We start from the raw sequence: 26,234 nt of genomic DNA, 5'->3' as shown, positions 1-26,234 counted from the left end.
TTCTAATCAGTCTGGGAATCCTTTTTAGTTTTTTTTTTCTGTTATATTTGGCAACCCCATCCCAAGGCTGTGTGCCCAAGTGACAGACCTTCTGCCCACCCACCCTGGGCTGCCCACCTGTCTGCTGGAGCACACAGGGGAAAAGGCATTGGTGCCACACATGAACACCTTCCGGCCAGCGACAATCAGGACTCGCACGTAGTTCTGACACTCCTCCTGAGGCAAGAAGGAGAGTGGTGAGGACACAGCTCTGCAGGTGTGGTGCTGAGGGTCTTCCCCTCCACCCGCCAAGGCATAGATGCCAACCAACATTCTCCAGCACTTTGTCCCCAGATCCGTGCTGCTGTGACATCCAGCTTGTGTCTGTGGACATCCCTGCTGTCCTCTCTCCTGTGCATGGAACCCTCAGCTCATCCAAGCCTCTGGAGCAGGTGACCTCACACCCATACCGGGCCCCTTTATTCACACAACCATAAGTCTCCTGCCAACTCCAAACAGGACCCCTGGGACCACCAAGGCCACATACCTCCGTCTTCCCCTTGCTTTGGCAAGAGCGGCGTGTGTCCTCGTTGGAGGCCCACTCGGTGGCCTGTGGGAGGAACACAGATGTCACATGGCTCACTCCCTACTACTCCCCCAAAAGGTAGGAAGAAGTCAGGGTCTGAGTGAACAGAGAAAGGGTTGGGGGCAGTCTGCAGGGTAAGGGCTACTCTCATCCCATCAAAGGGCCGGGGAGGGTTGCCAGGTTTCCTTACCCAGAGGCCTTTGCTGAGTGGCATCACCTGAGCCCAACACCTTCCTGCCTGCCTGAGGCAGGGGTGATGTCCTGCACCTTCTAGGTGCTTTATCTTCCCTGTGATCCGTCCTAGACTCTCCCCAGGTCAGCAGGGAGCTGTAAGTGGCCAAAAGGACCTTCAGTACCACCCCAGGCCCTGAGTGGGAGGTGGAAAGTGTATCTCCATTATGAGTCAGATGTCCCCCAAATGAATGGGACATACGGCATGGGGCTCTCTTGAAAGGCTAGATTTTGCAATCCTTAAAGATGGGAGATTTAATTTTCCCACTATAACACTTCAAAGTGTGTATTTTCCCCCCTTAACCACAGACGAAATCAAGGTTCAAAGTGACTGTTCAGAGTTACGTCTCCTATGCTATAGAACCGAAATGGAACCCCACCCTCCTCCAATGCCAGAGGCCTCGAGCTGTCTCTAGGAATCCCCTTTCCTAAACCGCTCCTCCCTGCCCCCCCACCCCTTCTTTTCTTGGCTCCCTGTGGCATCATTTACACTGTCCTGGGGTAAGGTATTTGGGGATGCAACTTCAAAGTGCCCAAGGCATTAGGAGAGAGGGCCGTACCCCAGCCAGGATTCCCCCTAAACCTATTCTCTCCACTTTCTCCAAGAAGTGATCCCCTTCTCATCCAGGCAATGTCCATAGCCCAGGTGGGGCTCATTATATATTTCTGAGTCACATGTATAAACATGAACTGCCAACCTGTCCTGGGGCAGGGAGCCCTGAGCAAGCAGCTCTCCCATCCAAATGGAGGGGGAAAGACCATCTGCTTTTTTTAATTGCTAACAAAGATGCTTCTAGTCCCCGCCTGCAGAGCTGCAGGGTTGGGTGGTGGGAAGGGAGGCAGGGGACTGGAGAGGGAGCCACAGCGCAGCTCTCTTCTTTCCAGGCTGGGCCACCCATACCTGAAATGGCTGTTATGGGGGATAGAAGGAGACTGACTCCTGCAGACCCTGGATTCAGGAGCTTGCGGTGAATTTGGTGAGACCTCCCTTCAGGCCTGTGAGCGGCCTGGGAGGGCTCACCTCACCATGCCAGTCCTGGATCTTGGGCCCCTGCTTCTTCTAGACCTTAGAGAAAGGCAAATGGCCCTTGGTATCTGGACAGAAACAATTGAGCAATGTAAGACTCAGGACCCATGAGCTCCCAGGCTAAGCCTGATGAGAGAGGAGAGGGACATCCATGAGGACCCTGGGAGTCTCTGGGGATAGAGAAGAGCAATGTTCACAGCCACTGCAGATGTCCAGGGAAAGTACAGGCAGCAGGTGGCTGCAGGAGGGCTGTGCAGGCTAACAGGCCTTGCTGGGGTCCCGGGGTCCCTGAGCACAGGAGCACATTGAAGTGGTCAGCATGTTTATAGCGAGGGGTCAAGAACCCCAATGGTGGGTGCACAATAAAAGTTTAAGTCACTCTGAGCTCAACAATGGGACAAAAATTGTGTTAGGGACTTTTTTTCTCTCTCTCTTTGATCCTGGAAACAGCCAGTGAAACTGCATTAGCCTTTTGCTCAACATAAAGGTGAGGAAACCAAAACCCAGAGAGTGTGCATAATTTGCCCAGGGTCAGCAGCTAGTGAGCCACAAACCCAAGACACAAAGCCAGACAATGAACTCCAGCTCTGAGAGAGCTCTTTCTGCTTCATCTAGTAGCCTCTCGTGATCAGATTCCTTTATTGAGAGTTAGCCCAATGGCCCTAAGAGAATTTGTGTATACTCATAATGATAATAGCACAGAGTGGGCTTTTTGGAGTCATTTTATTTGAAAAAAAAAAATTTAACCAAAATAATGATGCACAGGGTTTTAAAAAAATATATGAAAAATGTACCAATAAAAATCCTAGCCATATACTCCTCCAATTTCCCAACCCTCTTACTCTAGGACAACAACTTTTACCTATTGTAGTTGGTTCTCTATTTTATTTTAAACAAACTTCTCAAAAGAATGTATCTGTCTCAGATTTCATCTTTTCACTCCCTGTTATAAAGAGTTTTTACCCCCAGTGCTTCAGGAGGTTGAGGCAGGTGGATCATAAGTTCAAAGCCAGCCTCAGCAACTTAGACCCTATCTCAAATAAAAAATAAAAAGGGCTGGGGACGCTGAAGTTGTGGCTCAGCGGTAGAGTGCTTACCTCACACATGTGAGGCACTAGGTTTGATCCTCAGCACCACATAAAAATAAACAAACCGAATAAAGGTATTGTGTCCAACTACAACTAAAAAAATTGTATATAAAAAGAAAAAAGGGCTGGGGATGTGGCTCAGTGGTTAAGTGCCCCTGGGTTCAATCTCCAGTACCAGAAAAAAAAAAAAAAAGATTTTTCCCACTTACATATCGCTGTTCATCCTGTCCCAAAGTGCACATACATCTTCCCTCCCTCTTCCATCCTCCCATTACAATTAGTTCACGTTAATTAAAGTCAATGTTCATATTCACATTATTATAAATTTTTCACTGCTACCAGCTAGTACCCCAGATTTCAGTGAAGATAAGCCATTAAGAAAGAAAATACACTGCAAGTCAAACTCTCTGATCATCTAAATTTTTAATGTAAACTTATTGAAAGTGCTCTTATTTAGACATGTATCTTTATGACATATTGATCTAGTACATAAAAAAGAAAAGAAACGGAAGCAAAATTATGTATCCTTAATCTTAAAATTCAGTGTTAGTCTTTTCTGAATCACTTCTGTCAATGTTCACTTTTTTGTTACCTTTTTGCTTATTTGTTGAGGAATATTATTATTTTTTTAAACTACCCAGCATCAGTGGTGTAGTATTCCTAAAGAGTGGGCCACTTTGGTCTCCAGGACTTTCTCCCAAGCCACTCACCCCATTCTGCAAGTTTGGATGCTGGCACATTTTTTATCCTCCTCCTTTCCACCCCCCCACCCCACCCCCCCGGGTTGTGCTAGGGATTAACCCCAGCAGGCACTTTCCTGATCTTACCAGAATGCGCTTAGGGGGGTTTTCTGACAAACCCAGATTCATATTCCTTCCTCATATGATCTCAAAATGACTGAAATGTCAAGGGGTTGCTGCTGTCCAGTTAAAACACCAGAATGATGACCAAGCCCACACCTGCACAGCAATGACAACTACATCAGGACCAAAGTCTGGCCAGTAGAGATTCTAGGATGGTTATGACTGCAGGACACATCCTGATTTCAGACTGATTAGAATGTAGAAGTGTGCATCTAAGAATCAATCAAATAGTCATAGTTGGATGGGGTTTCCTTTCTTGAATGACTGTTTGTTTTGATTTTCTTCATTTATTTGTTTTTTTCCCCAATGTTCTAAACATCTTACAAACCCCATTTTCTAACTCCATCAATAAATTATTTAGATGATCTATTTGTTCCCAACCTCTGTCCTCCTGCCCCAGGGGGCTGGTAGTCTCCTGTTGGCTGTGGACATGGGGTTGCCTCTCTCCTCTCTCCTGCCTTCTGAATCCCATGTTTCCACCTTTGTTGATTTACTTTGCTTATTTTGATGGAATACATCTCTAGTATCTTCCTAAGGAAAAGAATATGGTAGATTTGTTTTTAAAATTATTGCATGTCTGATTTATTCTCTATTCTTGACTGACGGTTTTGATACAGAATTGAAAATAATTGTCAGTCAGGATTTAAAGGTCTTTCTTTCTCCATTGTCTTCTAGATTCTCACATTGCTATTGAGGAGTCTGAAGCAATTCTTACTCCCCATCCTCTGTACTGGACTTTATCTCTTTTTTTTTTTCTTCAGGCTCTGGATGCTTTCTCATCTTCTCTTTAATAACAGACCTGAATCTTGCACTGATGTGTGTAGGTATCTCGTGGGAATTCAGTCAACTTTTTCAATTTGAAGATTCGCCCTCTGTTTTGGCAAATTTTCTTATGTTAATTTACTTAATTTTTCCCCTTACCTTTTCCTCTTTCAAAGATCTGATGATTTTTGGCTATTTGTGCATATTTAAAAATAAGGCACTGGGCTGGGGTTTGGCTCAGTGGTAGAGAGCTTGCCTAGCACGTGCAAAGCCCTGGGTTCAATCCTTAGCACCACATTAAAATAAAGGTGTGTGCCCAACTATAATAAAAAATAAATATTTAAAAAATTAAGGCACTAACCATTTCCCACTGAAAGGAACCAGGGCTTCAATAGCTGATTTCAGGTGTGGGGCAGCAGAAGGGCAAGAGGAGCTTGGGAAGGCTTATTATACCAGATAGCAAGGACAGAGCTGAAGATGACCAGGCTGGGTTTACAGCACCCAGGAGCCACCTTGAAGAGGCCCGCCCAACTGGAGAAAGATGGGACAGTCAGGAAAGAGAACTGCAATGGATTGAAACACATCAACTCTGTGTGAATCCATGAGTTTATAATAATAATGATAATAGAAGAATAAAATTAATTATCCACCATTAAGCATACTATCAAACCAGCTCCTCATTTGGAAACTATAATGAAAACAGAATATTGAAGAAGTTAAAGATGCACTATCTTGAAATTCTGCCAAGTTGGTATGTTTATTATTTCAAGCCAAAATCACTTGAGGGGTTGGAACTTCAGAAAGAGCCCTTTGGCCTGACTTTTTCTACATGCACCAATCCAAGATTCTTTTAGTAAAGGTGTTCTTTCTATACCAAGGCAGAATAATAGTCTTAATCATCCAAGATTGGTAATTGGGGCTGTAATGAACCGGAATAAATTAATTCATTGGTGTAATCCTTATTTCCCACTAGCTTTTACACCCAACCCCCATGTATCTCTTAGTGACATCCCTAGTTCAGAGATCAATTTGTTCTGTCATTCTTTCACAAATTTGTTGTTCTTTATTTAAAAGTATAAAAAACTTCTGCTTTGGTCATTTCTTTGGATTTTGCTGTCATGTAAAGATCCCTATGTACAAATAAAATTATTAAAACTTGTATTCTTTCTCTCGTTAATCAACATTGTATTAATTGGTTCCTAGATCCAGCCAAGAAGTCATGTAAGAACTAAGGGAGAGGAGAGCAGATCTCTCTCCTATCTAGCAAACATTTCCCTTGCCTTTCTTGCATGACTGAATCATTGGGTAACCAAGGACTAGATGTGAAGTTTGTCTTCATAGAAGTAGTACAGTTAATGGACCTAGGAAATGATAATCAATGGTTGCTAATGTTAAAAAAGAGAGGAAATCAGACTCTATGTGCCCTCTAAGGGAAACACATAATAACACCTATGAGATAATCTTGCCAGAATCCAAATCAATGGAGTCTGTATATCTATCAATTCACAAGTGATTCAGAGACTAGAGGAATATGCTGAGTTATACTACCTGAATTGTAATCAGGAAACTCTATAGGACAATGACCAGGCTTCTTCAATAAATAAATTATACAAAGAGAGGAAGTATTGTTTAAAAGAGGCCTAAGATACATATTAACTAATTATAACACATTTTGATCCTGATTTTAAAAAAACCAAAATTATTTTGAAAAAAAATTTCTTTTGCAGTGCTGGAGTTGGAGAATGAACTCAGGGCTTCACTTGTGATAAGCAAAAGCTCTACCACTGAGCTGGACATCCAAGCCTGTTTTAAAATTTTGTAAGACAATTAGAGAAGCTTAAATATTAAATGGACATTTAGTGATGTGGAATTATTAATTTCACTGCAGAAAAAGAATCTTATCTTTTAGAAATGCATGCTGAAATCTTTTTCTTTGACTTTTCTTTTCCCCATGCTCTGAGATTTAACCCATGGTAGGCAAATGCTATACTACGATGCCACACCCCTAGTTCTTCATATTGAAATCTTTATGGTATGATATATCTGGATTTGCTTCAAAATGATTCAGGACAGAGAAGTAGGGGCTACCAATGACACATGAGTAACCATGAGCTGATTATTGTTGAAGCTTTTATTTATTTTTGTAGTACTGGGGATTTCACCCAGCGCCTAGAACATGCTAGGCAAGTATTCTACTACTGAGCTACATCCTCGGCCCCTTCTTCTTCTTTCTTTATTTTTTTTTTTTAATTTTAAGTTGTAGATGTACACAATACCTTTATTTTGTTTATTTATTTTTATGCGACGCTGAGATCGAACCCAGTGCCTCACGCATACTAGGCAAGCAATCTAGCTACACTGAGCTACAACTCCAGCCCCTTCAGCCCCTTCTTTATTTTATTTTGAGACAGGTTCTTGCTAAATTGCCCAGGATGGCTTGGAATTTGTGATCCTCCTGCCTCAGTCTCCTGAGTAGCTGGGATTACAAAGGTCCTCCACCACACCTGGCTTGTTCAAGTGTTTAAACTGCTATGAGGACACTGTACTAGTTTGTGTATGTGCATGTGCATGTGCGTGTGTGTGTGTGTGTGTGTGTGTGTATGTGTGTATGAAGCTTTACATGATGAACAGTTGAATTTATTTGATTGATCTCTAAGAGGAAAGTTCTAAATAGCCCATTGCAAACTCCCTGGGTAGGGCTATGTAGAGTGGTGGCTATATAGAGTAGGTTCTCTTAGGTTGCCAGTGGGGTACTCTTAGGCTCTCACTAGGAGGTTCTCTCTGTCACATCTAGAAGTCTGGTCTTTGGCCCTGTTGAGTTTCTCCAGCAAACTCCTCCAGTCTCTAGTCTGGGCATGCAGCAGGGATGAGGGTAGCAGAATTCCACTTGAGCTCTTCGCTTTTGCTCCACTTGCCATCCGTGTCCTCCACCCTTCCTGCAGTCCCTATATGAAGCCTTTCCAGTGTGGTCTCTGGAGAGAGTTCAGTCTCCTTTGCTAGGCAAAGAGGGTGAGTGGGAGACCTGGGTTCTGACCTCCTGCTGGGGACTCAGCTTGCTCTTTAATCTATTCTGCTCTGCTAAGTCAGGATGATCCCTCCATCCACTTTCCAACTCACAGAATGCATTTAATCTCTTCTCCACTGACATCTCCTCTGTCATTCTCTGTCATCATGGACCTGTACATATTAAAACTTCTCACGGTGCCTTTAGTGGCTTTCTGTGAGGGAGTGGAGAGAGACACATACTTTCAATAAGCTGTGCAGAGTACTAAACTAGGACTGTTCCCAGAAATTCCAGAGTGGTGATCTCTAGTCAGAGTGGCTGGGGAGAGTAGCCAATGGTCTCCTTGGACCATCCTGGACAGGTGGAGGCCAGAGATGATGGCTGAGCATTAACACATCTTCTGACCCTAAAATTCCCCACTCTGCAGAGTTTAGACTTCTAACAACTCCAGACTGCCAGATCTGAGTTTGAGGGACACAGAGATAGCAGGAAGGGAGCTCAGGAATCATCCCAATGTCGCCCAGTCTCAAACAAAGCCCCACTGTGTATCCTGATGTACACATGCAGGCCTGTCCTCATTTCTGCACTTGCAGGACATACGGCACCCCAAGATCATTTGCAACTAGGCTTCCACCCACATCATCCCCTGGAACTGTCCTGGCAAAGACCACTCTGGAGCTCCTAATTGCCAAATTCAAGAGAGCCTGCGCTGGTCTTCTCGGCAGCCCCATGACACTGATGAACGCTCACCTCCTTTTTGAAGTTTCCCAAGATCATTTTATCAAGTTACACCAATAATAACCATCACAGTTGAGTTGATTTGCTTTTCCCTGCTCACCCCTCACTACTCCTCCCGCTGCCCGAGACACAGTGGCTCCATCTGTTCCTAGCTGCACCTCCCCTCCACGCCTCCCCTCGCTTTGGTGCTTGAGAGTTGGGAAGGAGCTGGGTATTTCAATTTTCCTTAAGGAATAGTAGTTTACATTAATTGTTTAATGAGAGTTAGGTACTTAGAAGTCCCTTTAATGGACACTGGTTTGCATAAGCTGTTTGCATTTAGATTTTTCTTTAAGGAGTGTTAATTATTTAAACCATCAATAAAACATTGAGGTTTAAGTTTGCTTAAATCATACCCTGGGGCCAAGTGGGAGACTCACTTGGCTCTGTAATGAAGCCTTCTAACTTATGTGTGTGTCTTTCCCTGTCGGCAATATGGTGGAGCTCTTTACAGTTCTTGATCGCTGGTGAGCCATTTGTAATACACACTGAGGACAATGAAGCCCCCAGAGAGGGCCATGCTGGGGTACTTGCTGAATTGTGGTATTTAGAGTCAAATGCCAGGGCCAGACAGCAGACCTGAGGCACCACACTGAGGACCAGAGACCAGGGTCTGCCACTAGCCTGAGAGAGAAGAGGCAGAAAGGTTTTCCAAAGCCTCCAGTGTGTTCTCTCCCTTTTTGGCCAGTACCTCCTACTGTGGGAATGTGAATATAAAATGTATTCATTTCCTTCCTCCTGTCAGGAGAATCCAGGCTGAACTTCTGAGGTTAGACCCCTGAGAAACCAGATCCTGGTAATCTTGGGACTAGTTTGCAGGGCTCTTCAGGGAATCCTCTGAAGCCGATTCCCTGCCTCAAGCAGGAGCTATGGGGTTGCCAAAGATCCCTGCCCTTGGCTGAGACCAGATCAATACTGAGCAGGATGAGCCAAACCAGGGCTCAGTCATTAGGCAGAGAGTCCTAACATCTGATTAGGGACATGACCTATGACCTGCAGACCAGCTGTCAAGAAGACTTGTGCCAAACCAGATGGGCAGCATCTACAGACAAGGCCTTCTGAACTTCCTACAGCAGTGGCTCCTAAATTTAGCTGCATATTGGAATCACTTGAGAGATTTAAAAAAATCCCAGTGCCCAAGTTAAGTACCCCTGAGCAAGGGAGAACCAGCGACTAGACTCAGGCCAGCCCCACTTCCATATCAATTCATGGTACCCAGCTGTGCAAGCCAGAAACCTAGATGTCACCTTTGTGGCCCAAGCATCACCAATTCTTCCAAGGCTGCAAATGCCCCATGCCAGCGGTCACCTTCACACAGAAGACAGTGTGCCCGATGATGCTGAAATGTGATGCTGTGGCCCTGTGTGACTCTGACACATTAGGATCCCTTCCTGTCTTCTCCCCATTCCAATGGCTGCTGCTTTCCTGCAAATGCCTCATCACTTACCGGACGTTTCAATTGTCTCCTGACTGGCTCGTCACTAATCCAGTCTCTGCTTTGGGTCTGGTGATCGAAACATCAAGTCTATTCATGCCATTTCTCTGCTTAAAACTCATTAATAGATCCTCATTGCTTTCAAAATAAAATATGGACCCCTAAGCTCAGCAGTGAAGACCCCCTGCAAAATGACCTCTTTCTCCCAGGGCCTCGTTTCCCACCCTTACCCCCCCTCACACCCTCTGATCCTGCCCCTCAGTGCTACATGCTGTCACACACCTCTGTTCTTCCCTTAACTGCCTGCCAAACACATCCTTTGAGTTCCACCTCAAAGGCAGCTCCTGTGGGAAGTCTGTGCAAACCCTGCTGGCCCCAGAGAGTTCCTCATACCTAGAGGCCACCCCTCCATGCACGCGTCCCACAGCACTGCCATTATTTTTGTACATCTGTCTCTCTTTTTCCCTTCAACCCTTTGGCACTGCCCGAAGACCTTCATTTGCAGACCACGAGGACCAAATAAAGAGCAACTGCCTGGAACACAGGGCAGTTACCATTGGGTCCACTTGCTTCTGCCCACTTTGAATCTCCTCTGCACTGGCTTTCCCCAGCCTGACCTGCTAAATTTGGCATTTTGGTTTTGTTTTCTGTGGATACCACTTGAACTAGTTGCTTGTGATCATGCTGGTGGGCCACAGAATGCTACCTCTAGGCTTTCCCCTGCCCTGCTCCAGTCTGGGCCCCAGGAACATGCTGCACAGTTCCCCTCCAGGAAAGGGATTCATATGTGATTTCTGATGTGCTTCACCTTTGGAACTTAAATGCCTAATACAATGTGTAGGACTAGACCTGGCCTTTAGAAGATATTCACTTACTATTATTGGGTGGGCAGCTGGATGGATGGATGAACAGGTTGGCTGGTAAAGATATGGATAGAAGAACAAGTGGACAGATAAGTGGATGAATGCAATTTCCTTTTAGCTTGCCTTATTCATCCTGATCCCTCCCCTCAAATGGGCACAACTTTTCTACTCTGATACCTCCCCTGTGGTGACCAGCCAAGAGCTACAATGGCCCCTCGGGGTGTGAATCCAAGTTCAAAGGAAGACCAGAATGTCATACCAGGTCAACAAGGAGGCCTCCCTTCCCTAGCCATCTGCTCCAGTGAAAGTCTATAGCACGTAGTTCAGCACTTGATGAACTCCTAAGTTCCAGTTTGGTTGTAGGCATCACTCATTATCTTTCCCTGGAGGTCAAGGGCTCCCCTTTCTTATATCCCTTTAGTCCCATTTTAAGCAGCTTTTGTGTGATTGTGACCAAAATACTAAGCAAGGACAACTTAGAGGAGGGAATGTTTATTTGGGGCTCATGGTTTCCGAGGTATTAGTCCACAGATGGCCCACTCCATTGCTCTGAGCCCCAGGTGAGAAAGGCCATCATGGGGGATTGGCATGGTGAGAAGGAAACTGCTCCTGTCATAGCAGCAAGGGAGTAGAGACAGAAGGGAAGATGCACTCTTGCAGGGCACACCCTCAGTGACCCACCTCCTCCGGCCATGCCCTGCTTGTCTACAGTTATTACCCAGTTAGTCCACCCAAACGAAGATGGGCCAATTAGGTAACAGCTTTCATAATCTAACAATCCACCTCCAAATTTTCCTGCATTAACAGGAGCTTTTGGCAGACATCTCCAAACCATAAGAAGCCCCCAGCTCAGTTCTAATATACAGTAAGTGCTCAAAGTATGCTTGGTTCCTGGGAGAGAAAGAAGCCTCCTAGACATGAAAAGCAAAGCGCTTCCCTCATTGAGGAAGAGGTGGCCATTCTTTCTCTGGAATGCTCAGCCTCTGCAGAGATGGTTTGGCATCTGTTTCTCAATCTGGAATAAATGTTCTGGATCAAGGAGTCCCATTAAAAAGCCTCTCAGAGCACTTAGGGAATTATGCTTGGGGAGTCATTCTTGGCAGCAGATAATAAATCAATCACAGCTCAATGAAAATGCTGAGTTAGAATGGGATTGCTCAGGCCAAGCTCAGAAAGGAAATAGGGATACCCTTTCCCTTGAGACCCGAACTCTGAGACTTTTCTGTGGATTTAGGCTCTGGACTTAGAATGAGCAACTGTCTCTGTTTGCCTGGTTCAGTCCCAGTTTTAGCCACTGTAAATTCTGCATCTTGGAGAACCCCTTGGTCCCAGGCAAATAGGGACAGTTGGCCACCCCAACCAATGCTCTTTTCCTCCCCTTGCCCATCAGCAGCCTCTCTGCACAATGCAGGAGCCCTGTGTGTGCCTCCATGTGTATGTGAGCTGCACCCTGCTTCCAGCTATCATCCTGGCAGTTACCGTGGTAGCAGGGTCTAGTCTGTAGCCAGGGAAAAGAGCAAGTGGCTCCTGTCACCAATCCTAGGGACTGAATTCTGAACCTCACCACTTGCCTTGCCCCTCCCCCAGCTTCCAGTTGGGGAAATGACAGGAAGGGAAGGGAAGAAAAGCAAATGTACCTGAAGGAGGGAGACATTGGCAAGGCTGAGTCTGAAGAGGTAGTTCCTGTGAAAACAGAAACAGAAATTGTAAGCCAAGCTAGTTCTGCAGGCAGGACCCCAGGAAGCAGCCTCCTGACCCAGGCCTCATGGGATGCCAGGACTGGGGACTGGCTATGGAGAGCCTCTGGTGGGCCCACACACAGGGAGGGCTTTACCTCCATTAGCTCATTTAACTTTCCCACAACCTTGGTGATAGATACAGGAAACTCGATTTTTGCTGTCAGGAAACAGGTTGGGTCAATGGCCCAAGTCACTGAGATGGTCTATCAAGGAGTTGAGATTAAAACTCAGTCTTGTCCACCTCCAGGCACTATGTTATATCTGCTGTTGGTTGGTCCCCAAAGGAAACTCTTGATGCCAATAAATAAAAATTAGAGGAGACCATTCTATTGGACTAAAACCTCACACTGGGTCTAAAAACCAAAATTGAGTCACTCATGCTAAAGTTCCCCATCACCAAACTGAAACTGACCTTCAGAGAAATCAGGAGAAAGAGAACAGGCACATTTCTCAAGAAGGCCAGTTTCAACTTGCCATGATAGTGGAGTTGCCTCCGCCTTACACACATATGCACGCATGCACACGCACACACACACACACACACACACACACCATAACTTGAAGTAACCTGATGTTCACCAATCAATTTATTTCTACTGTTCTATCTCCCTGTCCTCACCTCATGAGGAAAGTAACTCTGAAACAACCAAAGTGCTTTTTGTACTTTATTTCTGCTTTTTTCAGCCCTTCTATGTAAAACCAATCTCTTTGGTTCAGCCCATCGGAACCCTTATTCTATTTTATGGAATGAAGTGTTGCTGCATTCTAGAATCAAAAATAAAGCCAGTAAAGATCTGTAAACTAAATTGTCATAACTTGTCTCCTGACTCCTACTTTTCCCAACCACGGGCCCTGTTTCTGTTCAATTTTAATCTCACAGAGCTCTTGCAGGACTCAGGCAGGCCGGCTTTCTCCTCCCTTCCCACCGCCCACACCACTTGCCCTCATTTCCTGTTCTCAGTGACTGGACCTGCCTTCTGCCCAGGTCTGACCTTTCCATGGCCACCTCCCTAGAAAACTCTGTCTCCTCCAGCTCAGTTAGTTACTCTACCCCCGACCCCGAGGGCATAGTGTTCCAATTATTTTTTAGTGTGTGGTAGTGGGGATTGAACCCAGGAGTGCTCAATCAACCCACTGAGCTACATTCCCAGCTATTTTTAATTCTTATGTTGAGGCAGGTTTTGTGAAGTTGCTTAGGCTGGCCTTGAACTTGTGATCCCCCATCTCAGCCTCCAGAGTAAGTGGGATTACAGGTGTGTGTCACTGCCTCGGGTTACACTAATCTTCCCCAAACACTGTTTTCATCCAGTGGCCGCTCCTTGAAAGCCTTAAAAAATAATAATGTTGCTGCTAATAATAATAATATCAGACACTGTGTGCTCTTAAGTATTGGTGCTGCTCTGAAGTCAGAAGACTGCCACACAGGGACTTGGAACGCCTGAGTCAGAGTGCCATAGGAAAGAGACTTCAAGTTCATGGGACAGACCCTGTGGCAGAGACAGACAGAATCCCAGGTGAGCCACTTGCTGGGGGACCTTCTGCGGGCCTCAGTGCTGGCATCTCTTCGATGGAGAACTAGTGAATGCCTGTAGTGTTTATTCCACAGGCCCACGGAGACACATTAAAGGTGTTATTAATGACAGGCAGATGTAAAATCTTGGTTTTCCCAAAGGATCTCCTTTTTTTTTCCTTCTTCTTTCTCCTTTTGGCCATTCCTCTTTGGGTTCCTGAAATTTCTAGGAATAATTACTTCAGAAGACTCTGGCTTACCTCAGCTTTGCTGAGAAGAGAAATGAGGGGAAAGTTGTGGAGTGGGCCAGAAAGGGAAGGAGGGGCCCTGCTGGAGGAGGCCAGGGGTGGAAGGGGACACCTCAGGCCAGGAGACTCCTCTCCTGGCTCTGGCTACAGGCCCAGGCCCCACTCAGCTCTACTGCTATCCCGGGGCTGGGCGGGGCTCACTCGAGACCTTGGCGCCAGGCCTCTGCTGTCCCTCCCAAGGCCCCACACAGGGTCTTGGCAGCGCTTCCCAGGCCCACGCTCCTGGCCTGGGGACAGATGGGCTCCAGCTTAGGCTCTGGCCCAGCTGTGTGCTCAGGTGACGCAGGCAGCTGCTCACAGCTTTAACAAATTAGGGGAAACAGCGCAGCACTCGATTCATTTTTATCCCATCAAAAATCATTCATCACAGCATCTCCAAGGGCTCTTCTGGGAGCAGGAGGATGAGAACAGAGAAATCTCTGCAGTCAGACCCACCCACCCTCAATCCCATAGGGAACAAGGCGGGGTTATAAATGGAGAAAAAATATCCCTAGCCTGAATTTCAGGTCCAAGGGGGTCAAGAAGACAGAGAAAACATGGCAGGCAGAGAAGGAAGAAGGAAAGTGCCCTAGAAAAAGAAGGAGGAGAAAAAGCAGACAAGCACCCACAGCCTCAGCTCTAGAGGCATAAGGGACCAGTCCAGGATGGGCTTTCCCTGTCCATCTGAGAGCAGAGCCTGGCTCAAGGACTCAAGCGTGCCTTCAGCAGTGCAAGGGAAGCCTCTGGACCCAGAAAACATAACCACTATTTACATGGAGAGGCTCCAGAGTGGATCAGGAGGAGCACTTCAGTTTCCTGGTTCATAAAATGGAAGTAATCATAAGAACTCATCTCCTGGGGTTACAGTGTAGAGAAAATAATTTACTGCCTGTGTGATTTATCACACATATGATTTACTGCATGTATGATTTATTACATAGATGCTACATAAAATAATGCCTGGCACATGGTAATTTCCAAAACACTTTTAAAAATTCATTATTTTCCCAAAATGCTTTCACAAGGTTCAGAGCAAGGAGTCTTCAGATGCTACCCTTTGGGTTTTAGAAAGTACATATATATAAACTGGTGGAATCAGAGTGGATGGAAGGATAGCATGAATGTCAGTTTCCAGGTTACAATGTTGCCCTACAGTTAAGCAAGATGTGACCACTGGAGGAGACTGGGTGATGGTATATAGAATCTCTACATTGTTTCTTACAACTGAGCGCGAATCTACAATCATCTCAAAGTAGGAAGTGAAACAATTACTTTGTTCACCATAAGATAAAGTTTAGTCTCCTTTATACCTGCATACATACAGATGACCCTCAGGAGGATACAGGGCACCCCAGGAAGGGTCTGGTGTGAGGACATGGCCCTGCTTTTCCCTGGGCGCTCTTTTGTAACTTCTGAATGTTACATCATACCACATAATGCTGGTGCAAAATAAACAGTTAATTCATATTTTTAAAAAATGAAAAGAAAATGCTTTCAGCCCCAGCTTCACAGCAGCCCTATAAGGCTGACAGCATAGAGACTAAATCCAGGATTTACAGATGAGGAAACTGAGACTCAAAGGTCAAGTTCACCCGGAACAAAACTCTAGCTCATCTGTTCCCAGTTCAGCTCTGTTCAAGACTTGGCCTCCTTTTCTCATAGCAAATGGGAGTCAGAGGCACAGAAGGCCAAAAGGCAAGGAAGGCCAGCTTCACAGAGCAGCCTGGAAAGGCCCAACCCAGGGGCGATGCCTCCCCAACCCCAGACCCAGTGAATCAGAACCTCAGGGGTAGAGAGGGAAAACTAACGATCAGCGCATTCAGAGTGCATAACACAAACTCACCCACAGGTCAAAACTAGCCCTGGGGTTAGGAGACCTGGGTTCTGGTCCCTGTGTCCTTTGTCATTGTGCTAGATGAGGAAGGTCCCCTTTCCCTCTCAGGGCCTCTGCTTCTTCATGTTTAAAATGAAACCAATCCAATCACACCAGCCAATCTCAAACTTGAGCCTGCACCAGTCACCTGGAAGGCTCGTTAAAATATAGGTTGGGGCCCTGCCCCCAAGTTTCTGATTCCAGAAGCCCAAGAGTTTGCATTTTCAACCAGATTCTAGCAGCCGCAGAAGCTGCTGACTCAGGGACCCACTTTGAGACCCACAGGATAGGCCATCTCTAATCTCCCTCCCTAATAGGATGCTGATCTAGGATTCTGAGGAATTAGCCCCTCCCACTCCACCCAGAAGATCTCATGGGGCCTCCCTAGAGAGTTTTATCTGAACAATGAGGTTACCCGGAATAGGCCCCAAGGAAGTAAGGCCATTCATAAAAGCAGCACAAGGCTTTTGATAGGCACCCGAGGCGCAGGTGGCCAGCTGACCAGCAGGGGGCTCCTGGGCACCTTCTCTGTGCAGAGTTCCCGGGAGTTGGCTAACTAGGCAGGTCCTGGCATCGCCACAGGGACAAGGGCAGGAGGTGGCCAGCAGGCATCCTTGCTCTCATTTCTGCCAATCACTAAAGAATGTGGCTGGCTGAGATCAGGATGCCAGATAGGGTCAGGCCCTGACCCTGCCCCCCCCACCCGCTGACCCCCACCTGCTTCCTTCCTTGGGGGACAGACATTCAGGCACAGAAAGAGTCTAACAGAGAGGACTAGAACCCAGAATGTGGGTCATCTCCAGTAATCGTCTCTATATCCAATTCTGAGCATCCCACACCTGACCCCAACTCTCCTGCACCTCATTACCTGGCTCCCACGATGAGCTGGTTCCTGGAGGGATCCAGAGCGAGCTGGGAGAAATCTCGGGCTCCAGGGAAGGTGAAGTTAGAGACCCACGGCTTCAGATCTGGTGGAGGGAGAGGTAACCCTTCCGTTACTGTTGGACCAGGGCCCCCCCGCTGCACCAGCCTCAGATCAGAGATGCAAAGAGGTGAAAGTCAGGGTGAAGTGGGGTAGAGGCCCCAGGATGCCTGGGTTCCACCTGCCCACCTCACAGGGCAGGCAGTCATGGGACCCTTGGTTCAGAGGAAGTCTCCACCCTCCCCACAAATGCACAAAGGGACACCTGTAACTGCCCTTGACTCCCCCTTATCTTCAGCAGCCACACCAGTACACACTGGTGTGCCCTGTCTGTTCTAACTCCAGATTGTCCCCTAACTCCATCTACTTCTTTCTCTCTGGACCCGACTCCCGCACACAAGCAGTCATCATCTCTTGCCTGGACTGGTACCAGCAGCCTCCTGACCAGCCTGGCTTCCACTCCTGCCCCCTTTAGTCTTTTTCTCAAAGGCAACCAGAACAATCTTGCGAGTATGCTATGTCACTCTGAACCTTGGATCCCACCCCAGCTCCTTAGGAGAAGTCTTGACTCCTCTGGGAATCCACTGTCCTCCCAAGTTAAATGCCTAATGATCCATTATTTAGGGATCAAAAAAAAAAAAAAAAACCAAAACAACAATGATATTTCATCTCTCCCTCAAACTCTTTACCCTGGTCACATTAAACACTTCACACACCTCTAAATCTATCCCATAAGAGCCTGCAAACCTTTGCACCTCTCTTCTCCCTTGATGGAATAGTTCCTATCATGCCCCACCCCACCTCCTCCAAGAAGCCCTCCTGGGCTCCAGGGGCTCCTTCTGCTTTAGTGCCATCCTAACCCCATCACTCTGTGCATCTACCCTCGGGGTTTCTTCCGGGGCCTGGACAGATCTTACTTCTTGGATATCCAGGCTCAGCCCTGCACCTCCTGCTGTTTGAATGAATGTATTTATACCCCCCAACTTCTACGAGGAAAGACAGGGTTTCAGACAAGATTCTGCAGAGATGGGAGGAATGGAGGGCGGGCTGTCAGTGTCCACCCCTGTTTTAAAAGAAGGTTCTTCCTAGCCAAAGCCAAAGCCTTGACTTTTCAAATGAATTGAATGGGCAGAGTAGTCTCTGGGAGAGCATGCCTAAGCTCTGCCAGCTAACTTTTCCTCCTTCAAGAGACCCACTGCTCCCAGCTTGGCCCACGACAGCTTAATACTCTTGCTCAGCCCATGCCTCATAGCTGGGAGGGAACTGGCACCTGTGAGGGGAGAGCAGTAATGTCTGTGGGGGGTGGAGGTGAAGGGGAATAGGAGGCACTGCGCTCTCACAGCACACCAGCTACTGGCTCTCATAAGGCCCAGAGGAGGGCGTGTGCGTGAGTGTGTGTGTGTGTGTGTGTGTGTGTGTGTGTGTGTGTAGTAATCCAAGGGAAATAAATCATTGCTCATTATCCCTCCACTACAGAGTAAAAGCAGCCCTTCATTTCTGCACGACAGGCAAACACTTAATCGCTCCCTGGAGAACTGGAGGTTTTGCGAGTTGGATGTTTTTCAGAAAACTGTGATACGCACGATTTAAAAAAGAAGAAATTCTGCAGCAAAAAGAAGCAAATTCCTCAGGCCTGCCCCTGCTCCCAGCAGGTGACTATGGGTTGACAGAACCATCATATAGCCTCAATGGCATTTGGGTAATAGGCAAAAGGAGTAGATCTTAAGTCCAGTGGGTGGGACTTTAGCTGATCTCAGGCCACTCTTGAAATCCTGTAGGATGTTGTATTACCTTAGAGACTAAACCAAGGGCCCTCCCTCTCCAGGAAGACCTCCTGGGTTATGACCTCTCCACTCCTGGTTGTATTTTGTTCTACATTCTCTCCTACCTTTTATGTTCCACTCACACTGTATATTACTGTCACAGTGAATGTGCCCATGTTGTGAGTGTGTGTGTGTGTGTGGAAGGAGGTTTGCCTGTCCCCATCAGACCAGGTGCTCCCTATCAGTGGCAAATAGGTTATACTTTAATTCTCTCCTGCTGACAGGAGCATTCCAGATGTGGGCAGCTGGGTGGGGGAGGAGGTGGCATGGCCAGTCCACACCAAATACTTCATCTGGGGACTTAGCTCAGTCTTCATTCAGTTTTTTTTTTTTCCCCCCCAGAAAGGAGGGAAGGAAAGGAAACAGAGCCAGAGCAGTAGACAATGGGGACCGTGGGGTTGGGGGCCTCTTCTAGTGTCTGTCTCTCCCCTGAAGCCCCTCAGGAAGGCACATGGCAAATGGAAAGGGGTGAGGGGGGAGAGAGGGGCCGGGCGCAGCGCCGCGGTCCCGGGGGAGCCTTGGGAAGGGAGCCAGCCTCCTCTTATTAAACAGGCAAAGGGACCAGAGGGAAGGCTGTCTTTAAAACACCACGCACGTCCTGAGCTCCGTGTGCAGCAAAGGCTTTGGATGGCGACTTTAAGAGAAAAATGACATTCTCCATGACGCGCCTGTGATTTTAATTATAGTCAATTCAATTACCCACTTTGTGGATTAACCACTGCCAGTGTTAACTCCAGACTGGCTTCTCCCGGCCTCCTAGAAAGGACAGGCGGTGGCAAGCGGAACAATACGCAGGCCACGGAGAAACACAGGTGGGCCCCCTTAACAGAAACCCAGGGGGGAGTGTTTAACCTTACAAAACAGAAAACCCGCCAGTCAGACTCTGGAACTGGCAGCTCCTCTGGGGTACTCAGGGGTTATTCACAGATCCATCAGGTGTCAGGGGACAGGGAAACTCACAGCTGCAAGGTGGGAGGCCTGCCACTCAGTGAGGACTGAAGGGAAACGGCTGGGGGTCAGTGCTGGGCTGGGTCAGTGCAACTGTCCAGAATCAGCAGGGCCTCACCGCTCACCCCGTGTGAACCGAGTCCCTACTGTGTGATCAGCCGTGCTAGAGATGCAAGGGGACCCGAGAAACAGTCCGGATTCCAGGCCAGCAGCCCCGGGGGACCAAAGGCAGCCACCTTTAAGGAACGACATGAGGTAACTGAGTACCCACAGGAAATACCCTTCCCTTTCTAAGCCCACAGCCCGGCTCTGTGCCGGGGCACCACCCAGGCCCACAAAAATTTGGTGAGCCCAGCATGTGCAAGGCCCTACGTTTGATCCCTGCACCCCCCACATACAAATGATAATTTGGTGAATGGATAGGAAAACTCAAAGCTGTCAGAATGGGGAAGTGGAAGGTGGAGTGGGAAGTCAGATTTGTCTAATTCACAGCTCAAGATCAAAATAGTCTCAGGGAACCCAGGCACTCAGGCTCTCCCACCTACCCGCACCACACACACATTTTGCCCTGACACAGACCAGGAAATGGTCCATTAGGAGCTGTCACAGGGGCTCCCCAACAGCCCTAGGAATTCTGTTCCTTCTGTCCCCTCACTTTAGTGACAACCACCAGTACTCCAGGGGCCATCAGATATCTGAGGGTATGTGCATTCTGCAGGCTTAGGACATTGCTAATTGCCTATAATCCACTTAAGGCTTCAAAGCTTCAGTGCAGAAAAGACAGCTGGAAACTTTCCCACTTTGAGAAGGGAAGTGGAACCCACACTTTCAAAGTGCCCCCAGCCTCCCCACCCAGGAAGCCCCCAACTCCCATCCTTGTGGCCCCTTCTATCCCTCAAATACCACTTTAGCCTTAGAGTACTGATTGTTTTCTCTGCTCTGGTTTCCATCTCGTGGGGCCCTACTGACCAGGTGGAATCCCACAGGACAGGGTTGTATGTCCTCCTGTCCAGGGTACGGGAGGGGAGAGCACCTGATTGATTGTTCTATCACAGGCCGTGGAGTCAGGAGACAGACCTACTTTGAGGTTCTGCTCTGAGTCTTCCAGCCCTCACACCTCAGTCTTCCTGTTTGTAAAAGGAGGTGACAATCTCCTTGCCTTGCTGTCTCTCCCCAGTGGAGTTAATATGAGGAGTCGGCCAGTGTTGATCAGACTCAAGAACCCAGGGACCCTGGACACTACGCCTGCAGATTCCAGCTTGAGCCACGGCCACCTAGATGGTAGATCCTGAAGTTTGAATGTGATCGTAGCACAACTAGAGACCCTCAAACTGGTTAATGGGAGAACATCCAGGCCTCTGTGGTGTCTGTGTTTTGCTTTTTGGATTATCATCAAATGTATATAATAATTTTAGAAATCATGAAGAACTTATGGACCTTTTGGAATATGTCCAGTGATTCACAAATCCCAGTTTGGGAAACACTTTAATAGAATACTCCCACGCTCTCTCTTGACACACAGGGCCCCCTTTCCATGGGGGTTCCCAGGACTCCAAAGCCAGGCATCCCTGCAGCTGACTTAGAGCAAGAAGGAAGCCTTCCAGAGCTCTCCAGGCAATTCCTAGTGAGTGAGCGGCTCCTCTGTATCCTCCCCTACAGCAGCCAAGGAACGGAGCCTATGCTTCCAGAACAGCTCTGAGACCACCACCAAATCTTGCCACTCTCACCTGAGGCCCATATGACTTCATTCTCTAACTAAAGAATCCCAGCAAAAGATTACAGTGGCCCCAGGAGGTGAATGAAGGGCCTGAATAAATTACCTGGAGACAAAAATTAGACCCCTCCCCGCAATGTTACCTGTTCTTCTTAAAATATCTATCAGATGATGAGTCTCAGCACCCTATCAGGAAATGAACATCCCAGGGGCTTCCAGCAGCTGGGAAGACCCTGCTGAGGCCTGACTTCCTTTCTGACTTGGATGCTCTCACCTTCAAAGGCCACGGTAGGGTGCTCCTTCAGGCCGCACAGCTGCTGCTCACCGCTGGACTCACTGGAGACATCCTGGGAGCTGGAGAGGTGAGATACCAGCAGGGTGAGGCTGGGAAGCAGCAGCAAGATGACCAGGGGTCTCGGTGCCATCATGGTGGACGCCTTTGCGGTCCCAGCTTCTGGGGACAGCCTGAGGAGAGGACCTGAAATGCAAAACCCAGTCTCACCAAGTGTTCCCTCCATGGAGGCCCACTTCTCTCAATTTCCTTTAAAGACCCCCACAGGGTTTTTAAAGATAGATTGGTATTGTATTTATGTTATTCAGAGTTTACTAGTAATAGAAAGTTATAGATCATGTCTTGAAAGCTAATTTTCCTTGTAATGGTATCCTGGACAAAACTGACAAATTATAGAGATTTTTCGATTATGATCCCAAATGGTTGAAAATTAGTTTTAATCATAGAGGTGGTATTTAAGAGATTTTAATAAACAGAACTGGGGTAATAGGTAGCCATTTGTAAAAACAAAACAAATAAAACTTAAACCCAAGACCTTACACCCTATACTAGGAAAAATTGCAATTAGATAAAAGATTTAAATGTTAAGGATAAAACCATAAAAGTACTAGAAGAAAATTTGGGCAGAATCCTTTGTATTTTAGAATGAAAAATCATGACTCAAGATCCATAATCCATTAACAACTCTGACTACATTAAAAGCACAAACTTATGTATGATTATGTAACAACGAACCCTACTATTGTGTATAATTATAATGCACCAACTTTAAACAATGGGAAAAAGCACAAACCTGTGCGTGTCCCCCTCTCCCGAAATAATAACATTAAGTAAAATCAAAAGGCAAATGACAAATTGAAAAAAAATTGCAATTCTTATTACAAACCAGAGACTAATATTCCTAACATACAAAGAACTCCTCAGAACCAAAAAGAAAAAGACCAAGAATTCAGTAGGAAAGTGGGTAAAAAATATAAATACAAACAGTGCTTAAAATACAAATGACACTTAACTTCACTCATAAGAAGAGCAATACCAATTAACACTTAGGCTTCTCAACTATCAAGGTAATAAAAATCCAAATTAGAGAACACATTTTTTTTTGTGAATTTGTGGGGAAAGGGGCCAGTGTGTGCAAAATGGCATATCCCTGTGGAAGGTAGCCTGGGAGTATCTGGCAAAACTGCCCATGTATTTACCATCTGACCCAGTAACCTATTTTGGAGGACTAGGCTTGCCATCCTCAAAGTGGGGGGTCTGTAGACAAGTGTGGATTCACAGTGTAATGGCTCTCAGTGAGACAGATGCAGAAATGTGAGAGTCAGGTGCTGGGGTCATAGTGCAGTGGTAGAGCACCTGCCTGGCATGTGTAAGGCACTGTGTTCAATTCTCAGCACCACATATAAATAAATATTCATTGACAACTAAAAAAAATGAAAAATAAAGAAATGGGAAGATCAGTATTTAAAACCTTTATAATAATTAAAGTAATGTTTATGTGTATTAAAAATATTTGGAGCTCAGGGTACAACTTGGGGGTAAAATGCTTACATAGCTTGCGTGAAGCTCTGGCATGATCCCTGGCACTGCCAGAGAGAGAGAGAGAGAGAGAGAGAGAGAGAGAGAGAACAGAATATTCGGGCTTGCATTTTGCATGTTGTTTTTTCAATTCTCTTCTCTAGTAATTTACTTTTATTGAATTTTACATAAGTATCCATCTGCGACAGATTGCAAATTGAAAAATCAAACTTGCTCTGTCACCACAGATAGTTAGGAGCAAAAATAGACTACAGAGGCACCTGCACATGTGCAAAGTGACTTATGTATGAGATTATTCACTGTGGCAGTCTTTGAAATGATAGAAAGACAAAAAACACCCAAATATCTAAAAACAGGCTGCTTAATTAAGCTATGGTGCATCTTTTAATGGAGTACTATGCAGCTGTGAAAAGAATGATTTTCTCTTCTATGAAATGAAAGGTTGAACTAGATCAGGGGCTTCTGACAAGGCATGAAATGAATCAGAATCACTTCCTCTGGGGGAAGAGGCCTGGGTTGGCAGGTGAGGGTTCCAAAGGTGAGATCCAAAGGACCAGAAGCCCCTGTGGTTGCTTCCCACTCCAGGACCTTTGCTCCTAACTCTTCCTCTCTCTTCTACCTCCCTCCAGGTCTGGAAAATAACAGTGAGATTCTTTTCCTCCTGCCTAAGGCTCCCCATGAGTGTGAAATGGGTTGATATTCATCATTTGACTTGCTGCAAGACCTCAAGGAAATAATGACAGACACAGCTGCTCTACCCTGCCCTGTCTAGCACCCCACAAGGAATTAGTTCCCATAACCCCTCTTTGATTCCCTCATCCTCAGGCACAAACACACACATTCTCTGCACTCCCCAGAAGGGCCTGGCCACTCCTCTCAGTAGACACACAGAGAAGTTGAGTCCAAACTTTTTCACACTGTAACTCACACAGAGTTTGTCTTGGTGCTAGGCAGAGTCTTCTTGCCATATCGGGTTTGGCTCTTCTGTCTCAGCCTTGGTGCCCACCATAACTCTTCCCAACACTGGTCCCTGACCTCTCAAACAGGGCCACAGGAAGTGGAGAACAGGGTACCAAAGGGTAAGAGCAACCTTCTGGAGCCAAATAACCTGAGGTCAAATCCCAGCTCTTCTTACTAACTGTGTGACTCTGAGAAAAATACTTAACCTCTCTCTGCCATAATTTCCCCAAATCGGGAATGATAATGACAATAACCATTTCACCAGCAGCTGTGAGGATTACAGGAGTCACTGCCATTAAAAGACCTAGAACAGTTCCTGACAGACAGTGAGCAATCAACTAGTGTGAGCCGACCTGCTGCGGGCAGGAGGGTTCCCTTGGGCCCTTTGACATTGTGCTGGATACTTCCATTGGCACCTCCAAGTCTACTCTCTCCTTCCAGAGACCCCTGCATGGACTGCATCCAGGCCTCCTTTTCCTCCATCTGGTTTGACCAATGGAGCTGGAGGAAAAAGCAGTGGGAGTTGGCTATAACCCCGACAGGCCAGGGCTCCTGTGTGCTCCTCTGCTTCTAGGTTTCCCAAACTCTCCTTCCCCTTCCCTTCAGAACCAGGGGTGGTACCACCCCCCGGGGTTACCAGCCCCAGGTACTGCACAGTGAGCATCCTATATGGTCCCCTACCACCTTCCATACCCTTGTGAGCTCACCATCTGCAACCTGCGGGGAGCCTTCTGATACGACACATCATCAGGAACTCAAATATCATCCTCTGAGACCTTGGCTTGGACTTTTCTTCCATTAAGCCCCAAGGACATCTAAGTTGGCAAGACACCTGTCCTCCCTCATCATCCTCAGCCCTCCCCTCCCCCACTCTCCCCTCCCAGGCTTCCCTTCCTCCCACCCAGGTCTGACTACCACAGAGCCTAGGAGACACAGGGCTGGCACTCTGGGACCAGATCTTGAGCCCAGGGGCTTGAATTAAAAGAACATCCTTGGCCCCTTCTCCTCCTTGAGTCCCCAGGCCCTAAGTCTCCTAAGTCCTGTCGCAGAAGTTCCATTTTCATTATGGTGTTTATGTAAATATGTCCTCCAAGTCCTTCCTGAATCAATAATTGCTAAATTAATATCAGTGTGTCCACCTGGGCCTCAGCACAGCATGTCTGTCTGCTGTTTCTGAAGAGAAGGGACGCAGGGGACATGATGGGGGCAGGGCAGGGAGAAGGTCAGTCCTGGATCCGGGATCTCCTCTCTCAGTTACCTTCCCCCTGGGTGAGGGAGGAGAAAGACAGAGAAAGGCACCTGGACACGCACACAGCACACCCCAGAGTTACCCAGAGGCTGCAGGCCACAGGAAAAGCCTGCAGGCCACAGGAAAAGCCTGCACTCAGGTCAGTGTCCCCGTCATCAGGAGCTGGAGACTCACACTTAGACCTATTTTGCCATCACTTCAAGGACCTCCTTCCCTCGTGCAAGAAAGGCAGTGAGCCCTAAGAGGGGTGGGAAGCAGGGTCAGAGGAGCAGAACAGCTAGGAAGGGGCTGTAGTGTGGGGGTGCCGATGGCCAGAGCGCAGTGAGCCAGGGCGGGCGGCTTAGCAGATTTCAGCAGAACCCGGGTTGGGGGACACCCTAAGAAAAGAGTGGCCAATTCTCACATCACTGAGTGGTACCAGGCCTGACATTTTGAGCAGAGCTCCAAATACTTGGATTTTATTTTTATTGTTGTTTTGGTACCAGGGACTGAACCTGGGGACACTCTACCACTGAGCTACATCCCCAGCCCTTCTTACTTTTTAAGACAGGGTCTCACTAAGTTGCCAAAGCTGGCCTTGAACTTGTGATCCTCCTGCCTCAGCCTCTGGAATAGCTGAGATTACAGACATGCACCACTATGCCTGACAGAGTTCTAGATTGTGTGTGTGTGTGTGAGTGTGCGTGTGTGTAGGATGACTTTCCAACTTCCAAGAATTCCCCATCTTTGGAAATTATCTGCCCTCCGTCTGTGGCCAAAGGGG

At 47.1% G+C, this 26,234-nt stretch overlaps 1 protein-coding gene across 1 annotated transcript in view; it reads right to left on the bottom strand.

Moving 5' to 3' along the window:
• Sema5b (semaphorin 5B) overlaps positions 1-26,234 on the bottom strand; it is a 114,377-nt gene that overhangs the window by 16,969 nt on the left and 71,174 nt on the right. The window contains exons 2-6 of the mRNA XM_071615811.1: positions 21,706-21,909; positions 16,893-16,992; positions 12,253-12,298; positions 527-589; positions 118-216 (exon numbers count right to left, since the gene is read on the bottom strand). Coding sequence (XP_071471912.1) covers positions 118-216; positions 527-589; positions 12,253-12,298; positions 16,893-16,992; positions 21,706-21,859 — 462 coding nt within the window. The 5' untranslated portion in view covers positions 21,860-21,909. The remainder of the gene's footprint in view (positions 1-117; positions 217-526; positions 590-12,252; positions 12,299-16,892; positions 16,993-21,705; positions 21,910-26,234) is intronic.

The sequence above is a fragment of the Marmota flaviventris genome, chromosome 8, assembly GCF_047511675.1.
Source record: "Marmota flaviventris isolate mMarFla1 chromosome 8, mMarFla1.hap1, whole genome shotgun sequence".
In the NCBI taxonomy this organism is placed as follows: Eukaryota; Metazoa; Chordata; class Mammalia; order Rodentia; family Sciuridae; genus Marmota; species Marmota flaviventris.
Note: the sequence above shows the minus strand (reverse complement) of the source record. Positions and strands in the feature narration are given on the sequence as shown.